The sequence below is a fragment of the Chiloscyllium punctatum genome, chromosome 50 (assembly GCF_047496795.1).
Source record: "Chiloscyllium punctatum isolate Juve2018m chromosome 50, sChiPun1.3, whole genome shotgun sequence".
Taxonomy (NCBI): Eukaryota; Metazoa; Chordata; class Chondrichthyes; order Orectolobiformes; family Hemiscylliidae; genus Chiloscyllium; species Chiloscyllium punctatum.
The window spans coordinates 49701246-49710815 of NC_092788.1; the positions used below are offsets into that span (position 1 = coordinate 49701246).

General features: G+C 49.6%; 1 protein-coding gene across 1 annotated transcript; it reads left to right on the forward strand.

Annotated features, from left to right (window-relative positions):
* Nucleotides 1-294: 294 nt before the first annotated feature.
* Nucleotides 295-4988, forward strand: LOC140470167 (uncharacterized). Its single transcript, XM_072566589.1, has 2 exons — nt 295-834; nt 4061-4988. Exons 1-2 carry the CDS (start codon nt 318-320, stop codon nt 4843-4845), a joined length of 1302 nt encoding a protein of 433 aa, XP_072422690.1. The 5' UTR covers nt 295-317; the 3' UTR covers nt 4846-4988.
* The last annotated feature ends 4582 nt before the right edge of the window (nt 4989-9570 follow it).

The following is a 9570-nucleotide window of genomic DNA, read 5'->3' on the forward strand; positions in this document are numbered from 1 at the left end:
GTTGGCGGGCGACGGCGAGAGTCCCACGCGTCTCTATCCTCTGATTCCCCAAACAGACCCGAGGAAGCCCCAGAAGTCTTGGGACATCCTCACCGACGGTTTGCCACCGTCTTCCCCGCCCCCGTATATACCACCCGCGCACGACCAGGCGTCCAGCGCGGACCTCCCTCCTGCGACGGATAATTCCGAGTCCCAGCAGACTACGACCAGTGAGGAAGGGACTGCTGGGGGGGGGGGGGGGGGGGGGGGTGGGGGGGGTGGGCACAGGAGGGGGCGCAGAACTCACCCCAGGCACTAGGAAATCAGTCCGACTCGAGATGCGGAGAGGTCGAGAAGAGGGATTGAGAGCTGGGAGGAGTGACAATATTGAACAGCTGAACCCCTTCCGAGAGGTGCCGTTTGGGAATGAACGGACTGCGTTCGTAGTACAACCTTTAAATTCTGGGGATATCCGGCAACTCCGTAATGAACTACCCCGTCTACTGGACGACCCCGTCAGTGTGGGAATACAACTGGACCAATTTCTGGGGCCCAGTATATACACATGGGCTGAACTGCAGGCCATGATGAGAATACTATTTAATTACGATGAAATTGTTAAGATCCGGAATAGTGCAATGGCCATTTGGGATAGGGAGCATCAGGACGGCCCTCAGCGTGGAGAGCAGAAGTACCCCTTAGAGGACCCCCGGTGGGATCATAACGACGCGGGGGGACGGGCCAATATGACAGACCTCAGAAGCCTTATAATCAGGGGGATCCAAACCTGCGTGCCCAAACAGCGGAATTTAGCAAAAGCATTTGAAGTTGGACAGAAAAAGGATGAATCCCCGAGTGAGTTTTTAGACCGTTTGCGGGAGTCCATGCGAAAGTATTCAGGTTTAGACCCCGATGGGGAAATAGGCAAGGGCATGCTTAAGGTGCACTTTGTGACTAAGTCATGGCCTGACATTCAGAAGAAATTACAGAAAGTGGAGGATTGGGCTGAAAAGGATGTTGCAGAATTATTACGGGAAGCACAGAAGGTGTACGTTCAGAGGGATGTAATAAGGGAGAAACATAAGACAAAAATGATGGTGGCAGCCGTACGGGAAGCTTGCAAGTCCACCGGAATGGGGGAGGGAGATTATGGGGTGGAAAGAGGAACGTCGAAGAAAAGTTGGAGAGGGAGAGAAGCGAGACGGGGCAGAAGTGAGAGAGGAGGATCTTATGGAATTGAGCGCCCTCAGAAGGCCGGATGTTACCATTGCGGGAAACTGGGACACTTCAAAAGGGATTGTCCCGAGTTTAAAAGGGAAAGAGAAGGGATGTATGAAATGGAGTGTGAACAAATGGATTAGGGAAGTCAGGGGAGGATCGGAACACGGTCCTACCAAGAACCCCTGGTAAATTTACGGGTGGGCCCATTTAGACAAGATGTTACCTTCTTAGATGACACAGGCGCTGGCAGGTCCTCAATTCCCCTCCATCCGGGGGGGGTTGGCTTCCAAGCTAAAACATTAAACATTTCAGGAGTTAAGGTTGGGGTTTTTAATGCGAAAATATTCGAACCACAACCCTTGCGGCTGGAGGAGGAGGAGCTCCAGGTGGAACTCCTTCACCTCCCCCATCTTCGCTATGGGTTGTTGGGACGGGATTTGATAGTCCGTTTCGGATTGCGAATAGAAGTGGGAGAATAGGAAGAATTAGCCGTTACTATGTCATACCTTAGTGAGTCCCGATTGACAGAGATAGACCCTAGGGTTTGGGTCGCCAAAGGGAACCGGGGGGGACTCGCAATTCGACCTGTGGAGGTAAAATTAAAGCCCCAGAGCCCCGACGTCAGAGTGCGCCAATACCCCATCTCTTGGGAAGGGAGGCAGGGCCTGAAGACAGTTATGGAAGACCTAATAAAAGATGGATTGGTAGAGCCCTGTATGTCACGATACAATTCCCCCATCCTGCCGGTCCGGAAGTCGGATGGGAGCTACCGAATGGTCCAAGACCTAAGGGAAGTAAATAAAATTGTCCAAGTACGGCACCCTGTGGTACCGAACCCATACACTATTCTGGGGCGAATCCCCCCGGACCACGGCTGGTTTAGTGTTATAGACATAAAAGATGCCTTCTGGGCGTGTCCCCTGGACAAGGACAGTAGGGATCTTCTTGCTTTTGAATGGGAGGATCCTGATACTGGCAGAAAACAACAGTACAGGTGGACCGTACTCCCCCAAGGATTCACTGAGTCCCCGACTCTGTTCGGGCAGATTCTGGAACAATTATTGGAGGGACTAACCTTGTCCCCGGCCCTTAAGCTTATACAATACGTGGACGATCTCCTTTTATCCGGACCGGCGGAGGAGGACGTCCTACTTGGGACTAATGCCCTGTTAAATTACCTAGCTGAGAAGGGGTTAAGAGTGAGTCAGAAGAAGCTCCAATATGTCGAGAAAGAGGTTAAGTACCTGGGACACTTGATAAGCCAGGGACAGAAACGAATAAGTCCGGAAAGAGTGCGGGCAATAATCGAACTAGGCCTCCCAACGACCAAGAGGGAGTTGCGGAAGTTCTTGGGACTCTTAGGCTATTGTCGGTTATGGATAGACGACTATGCCCCCCTTACTAAAGACTTGTACCTAAAACTCATTGAGGAGGCACCCAACAGAATAAAATGGGAGGAGGAGGAGAAAAAGTTAATTGAAATCCTAAAAGGAAAATTGATGGCCGCACCTGTTTTAAGCTTGCCGGATTTTAGTAAGACATTTCGCCTCTTTGTGATCTCCAGAAAGGGAACCGCTCTTGGAGTATTGACCCAGGACTGGGGGGGTAAAAGGAAGCCCGTGGCTTTCCTGTCAAAAATTCTGGATCCAGTCTCCCGAGGGTGGCCGGAGTGTGTCCAAGCGGTGGCAGCCACGGCAAAGCTGGTAGAGGAAAGCAGGAAGTTGACTTTCGGGGCCCCCTTGACAGTTACTACTCCCCACCAAGTTAGAACTATCCTGAATCAGAAGGCCGGGAGGTGGCTGACTGACTCGAGAATTCTGAAATATGAAGCCATATTGTTAGACCGAGAAGACCTCCGAATAGAAGTCGGGGGCTGCCAGAACCCGGCGGACTTTCTTTGGAAAGGGGAAGGGGAGGAGGAACTGGAACACTGCTGTTCAGACATAATAGAGTACCAGAGTAAAGTGAGGGAAGATCTGAGGGATACCCCCTTACATGCAGGAAGGCGGTGGTACATTGATGGGTCCTCTCGAGTGATAGATGGGAAGAGACACAACGGTTATGCAGTCATTACTGAGACTGGTTGGGAATTAGTGGAAAGTGGACGGCTACGGAATGCCTGGTCCGCACAAACGTGCGAATTGTACGCCTTGCACCGGGCTCTGAGGCATTTAAAGGGAATAGCCGGGACAATCTACACTGACTCTAAGTATGCCTTTGGGGTAGTACACACCTTTGGGAAGATCTGGAAAGAAAGGGGAATGATAAATAGTAGAGGAAAGGAGTTGGTCCCCGAGGAACTAGTAGCCATGATCTTGGAGGATTTGTTGCTGCCACAAGAGATTGCTGTAGTACATGTGAAAGGACACCAGAAAGACGATAAAATAGAGACCCTGGGGAATCAATTGGCAGATGAACAGGCAAAATTGGCTGGGATGGGGAAGGAAGTAATAAACTGCCTGGTAATGATTCCACAGATCACCGAAATTACCGAAGTGCCCACGTTTACTGACAAAGAAGAAACTCTTCTCGCGTCTCTGGGGGGTACAAAGGATAGGGAAGGCAAGTGGACCTTACCCGATGGCAGCCAGCTACTAAATCGACCGTTGACGCGGGACATTATTGCCCGTTTACACCAAGGGGGTCACTGGGGCGCCCAGGCACTGTGCGATACCTTCCTGCGCCGATATGCTCACCCTGGTCTGTACACAGTAGCCAAGCAGGTCACAGGAGATTGCATAACATGTCGAAAGATTAACAAAAGGGGGCTGCGGCAGCATGCAAGACAAGGGGGTAGGAGTCCGGCTTATAGGCCGTTTGAGTATATCCAGGTAGATTACACTGAGCTCCCCCCCCATAGGTCGCCTGAAGTATCTATTAGTAGTGGTAGATCACCTGACAGGATGGGTGGAAGCTTTCCCCACTACCACGGCAACGGCAACTCAGGTTAGCAAGATTCTACTCGAGCAAATCATCCCACGATTTGGGCTACCCCGCGCTATTGACTCTGACCAGGGGAGCCACTTCACCTCGACCGTCCTCCAGAATGTAGTGCAAGCAATGGGGATTGACTGGGATTTGCACACCCCCTGGCATCCCTCCTCCTCGGGCAAGGTCGAAAGAATGAACCAGACCATCAAAAAGCAGCTAACCAAGCTCACTAGTGAAATCGGCCTGCCTTGGACCAAATGCCAACCCCTTGCCCTGTTGCAAATTGGCACCCAGCCAAGGCGGGATTTGGGCGTCTCCCCTTTCGAAATGTTATTTGGCCTCCCGTTCCATGGGCCGAAGGGGGAACCTCCTGTATTTGAGTCTCGGGATATGTTTGTGCAAAAATATGTGGTGGCTCTGGGGTCTGCTCTATCTCGTTTACGCCAACAGGGACTTTTGGCACAGACGCCGCCCCTCGAGTTTGCGGTGCACACCGTCAAGCCGGGTCAGTGGGTCCTGATTAAATGCTGGAAGCAACGTACCCTCGAACCAACTTGGGACGGTCCCTTCCTGGTACTTTTGACGACCGAAACGGCTGTCCATACGGCCGAAAAGGGCTGGACACATTACACTCGAGTCAAGGGACCAGTGCCACAACCGACGGAGGACGAACGAACCTCTCTGACAAAGGCATCTAAGGAACAGAGACTCTGAGAACGAACTAATCGGACTTTGGCGAGTCTAAAGGAACTGTGCCCTCGGGCTACGGGTGTCGCGACAAAATGCGGTCAATCGTATTGTTAACTTGCTATGCCATTATCCTTGGGCTAGGTCATAGTGTGCGTGTTACCCAATTTGGCCTCCGGATGAAACAAATAGAGGACCGTCAGTGGTTCACCATCTCCGTGCTTGCCAACCAATCAACACAGACATTTAGCTTAGACCTATGTGAGTTGGTGCCCTGTAGGACTAAAAGTCAACTGAACCAAACTAAGCGGAACCTAGAGAGAGAAAGGGGATTCCAGGGTCAGACGTTAGTATTACAATTGCATGGTAGGGAAGGCCTAAGTAGGCTTCCAGGCCCCGGGGTCCAGGCTATGGTGTCAGTTGTCCGTGATCCCATCACCCCTGGACGAGATTGTGGGCAGAATCAGTGCAATCCGCTTTATCTGACCATAAAGAACTGGTAAAGAACGAGGCGAGACTTAATAGAAAAATACTGGGTATTAGAGTTGTATTAGAACAATACTGGGGGGGGGGGTGCAGCTGTGCTGCACGTATATCACGGCCATTGAGCTGAGTCTGGGGGCTCATCCACCACTGATAAGCAGGAAAAGATTAGAATAATTGAGACGACGGATTTGGAAAAGACCTTTGAAATAGAAACGGGATACGGGGAGGCGAATGCCTGGATGGAATGGGTCAAATATACTGTGAGGAGCATGAAAAAGAGTGATTGCTACGCAGGCACGAGTGCCCGCCCTAACCCTCAGGTGGTCCCATTCCCGCTGGGATGGGAGAAACACCCACGAGCCATGGACTGCATGATAAGGCTGTACCAGGACCGAGAGACCTGGAACGACCCCACTTGTCGACCCTTGAGTTTGAAGTTTCCCCCCGTCAGGTCTGAGGGGGCGCCCCGCCCGCCATCATTCTCAGGGGTAACGGGTACGCACCAGGCCTGCGTCTTTCGGACGGGACGACAGTGGGACGACGATGTGGGGACATTTGACAAGTGCAGCGGATCAATTCGGCTGGTCAATGAAACTACCGGGGGCGGGAATTACTCCCACGTTCATGTACCTAGTGCAGACCTCTGGTGGTACTGTGGTGGGAGGGTTCTGCGACCGACCCTGCCCCAAAAATGGACGGGCACTTGTGCGATCGTTCAATTGGCCATCCCATCCACCCTGGTATTCGAAAAACAAGAGCAACCCCGTTCTAGTGGAAGAACTGAGAGAGCTTTGGTGACCTCTTTCGATGATAACATATATTTAGATGCCATAGGGGTCCCCAGGGGTGTTCCTGACGAATACAAGGCTAGGAACCAGATAGCGGCGGGTTTTGAGTCGTCACTGTTCTGGTGGGTGACCATCAATAAGAATGTGGATTGGATTAATTATATTTACTACAATCAGCAGAGGTTCATTAATTATACCCGGGATGCAGTGAAAGGAATAGCAGAACAACTGGACGCCACTAGTAGGATGGCGTGGGAGAATAGGTTGGCCTTAGACATGATGTTGGCAGAGAAGAGGGGTGTTTGTGTCATGATAGGCACTCAGTGCTGCACTTTCATCCCCAACAACACAGCACCTGATGGGTCCATCACCCGCGCCCTGGATGGACTCACCACATTGGCGGACGAACTGGCCGAAAACTCGGGCATCGACTCTGGCCTCACGGACTGGTTGGAAGCTTGGTTCGGTAAATGGACGGGGGTGGTCGTTCCCTTTCTTGTCTCATGTATAGTGGTGGCAGGGGTACTCACTGCCCTTGGGTGTTGCGTTATTCCCTGTGTCCGGGGATTAACTCAACGACTGATCGAAACCACCCTTACTAAGAAGGATGTTCCCTATGGGCAGGTTGAACGAATAAATCTCGAGATGGAACAACGTGAATCCCTCTTGGGCGGGGGTAGTATTAGAGACGGGCAGTTTGATGAACAAGCTCGGGAGTTATTAAATGCCCTGGAGAAGAAACTTACGGTTGAAAAATTACAGGCCGTAAGAAAAGACACGGGGGATTTGTAGGGGGTAGTGTAATTTTAAAACGGTTAGCTGCCTTTTAGTCTTTTCTACCTCATAGTAAACACAAGCATGTAGGGGGTAGACGGTTAGCTGCCTTTTAGTCTTTTCTACCTCATAGTAAACACAAGCAGACACTCGAAACTGTTGCCGGACCTCCCCCACGTTTATATGAATGAAACAGTTGTAACAGCTTTCCTCGATAGTTGAGAGGCCGCCCTTAACCACAGTTGTACAACATCATCCATATAAGGGAAGAACGGGAAGCTCAAACACTGATTGGCCAAGTGAATAACAAAATAATCGCAGGCACCAGAACCCAAATAAGGAAAACAGTGGGGAATCCGAGCACTCGTTGGTCAAGGCAGCAGTAGTAGACCCAGCCGACATATACATGTATATAATGTGTGGAGATTACTATGCTTGTGTGTGTGTACCTTTGGGAACAGCACCCGACTTTGCAAATTTGAATGAAAAAGTTTTGGACAGACTCCTCCGTGTCTTTGTTCCTGGGAAGGGAAATAAAAAGTGCCGTAGATGGGGCTGGACAGCCACTTATCTCGCACAATGACGTTCGTCAATGGGTTGTACTGGGTCTTTTAAGTTTGTTAGTTTTTGTTTGAGATAGTCGGTGGGTTTCTGTGCGACTAGGATTTGTCTGTGTGGTTCGACTGATTGACGTTATTTGATTGATTGATTGATTGATTGTCACATGAACCCGAGTACAGTAAAAACCTTGGCTTGCGATTGGTAAAGGCAGATCATAGGAATCAAGGGCATGCAGATCACACCATGAAAAAAACAAAACTTTGAGCAGATTAAGGCTTTCAATTACTCCGCACAGGACGTGCACTCGGCAAAATCCACATTAACAGGATCATCATCATTTGAAGTTAGAGAATCCATTTCTCTGCCGAGTAACGACCTACAAGAAACTGCTGTTGTGTGTCTTGAAGCTTCGGTACCTTGATCTGACCTCGATCTCATCACAAATATACTTTCAGAGTCAAACATGGAACTGGATGCAAAACTCCAGGGCTCAAGTGTAACTTCTCGCAGTTACATCACCCACCCGAGGCAATATCACACCCAAGACCAACAAGCCAGACCGCAGCAGAAGCATGATCCATAAACCAGGAGAATTTGCTTGTATAAAAAAAACATTTCTGTTGCTTCGGAGTGAAGACAGCACTGAGTTTTAATAACAGTTCCTTGCCATTCTGAATTCCGATTCCCCGAAGGCAGTGCGAGCCACTTTACCCGCGAGTGGGCCCCTACCAGTGGCAGCTGGATGAACTCATCTTTTCTTGGCAATCAGTGCCGTGGGAGAGCAATGTGAGTCCGCTCTTCAGCTTTCTATCAAACACGGGCTTGTGGAGCGCGGGAGGGGGCGAGTGGGAGTGAGAGTTATGGAAATTCTGGAAGGTGGAACAAAATGGAGATCACGCATTCACAGGACCTCGTATCCTTTTGGGAACCTTGAGCAAATAACGCCATCTGAGATAAATCGGAATGTGTAGAACTGCAGGGAAAGAGAGAATCTCTCTCAGTCATCAGGAACAGTTTATGTGTCCTTCTCGAATTCACAGGAGGACTATGCTGTCTGAACCAGCATGGAATGTTACTGCAGCGAGTCCTGGCGCTCAGGCACATTGCACCTGATGTGTATAAGCTTTATCACGTTACCCCCAGCTCAGATGTCACAGCTCACATCATCCCAGAGTGACAGGGAACAGAAAAAGGCGATTCAGACCATCATCTTACCACCTGCTGGGGAGAAAATGGATGTGGTAGAGCAAACTGTCCCGACCATGTTCCCAGCATTTACAATCTTGGTCTGTGTGACAACAAAAGGAGGAACCAGGAACTGATTATCTTGCTTCTTAAAACAGGCATGAAAATTTGCAGAGCATAGATACATCTACCTGCTGTTAGTGAAATGATGAACAGGAGCGTACAGTTCACAGAGTATGGTCAGCCCTCTGGGTTATGGGCTCAGTACGCTCCAACTATGACCCTCTGCTCACAGGATTTGAACACAAACAAAGGAATGACTCAGTGACAAAATCTGTTGAAACGGATTCTGTGAAGCCCCTTGAGAGCGGGATGTAACATTATCTGTGAAGAGATCGTTTTCCAGGCTGGAGGAGAGTGGGCAGTGCTGTTTCCATGGGTCAATATCAGGATAGATAGACTGAATCAGCGTCGAATGTTATTGTAGGGAGCCCTGTTGCCGAGACCCACTGTTCCTTTTGTACAATGGTGCTAAAGCACGGACGTTTTGTGTAGAGGGGACAACTTCAAAATCGTTACTGAGGCAAAATGCACAAATGAGTAAAACAATAAAGGAACCACAGGAACTGGTGTTACGTGACGGGTTAAACCCCCTCTGCTAATGTCAACCAACAAGACAGAAATGATTCACCCCTGCTGTCTTCTGTTAAAATTCAACAGGCAGAGAACTAACACAATAATCACTACTTAAAGTTAAAAATAACAACTTGATTGTTTTTTTTATTGACAGAGAACAATCAACCTACAACTCCTTTCTCTAAACCTTATGCTCGACAATACCTTCCCCAACCTCGAGCTCAGTAACTTTTACAAAAACATTCAAATTTAAAAACTTGCTAGTTGTCGAATCTTGTCTTTGTATCTTCCTCGGAAGATTTTTTCTCCAGGTCGGTGTTGA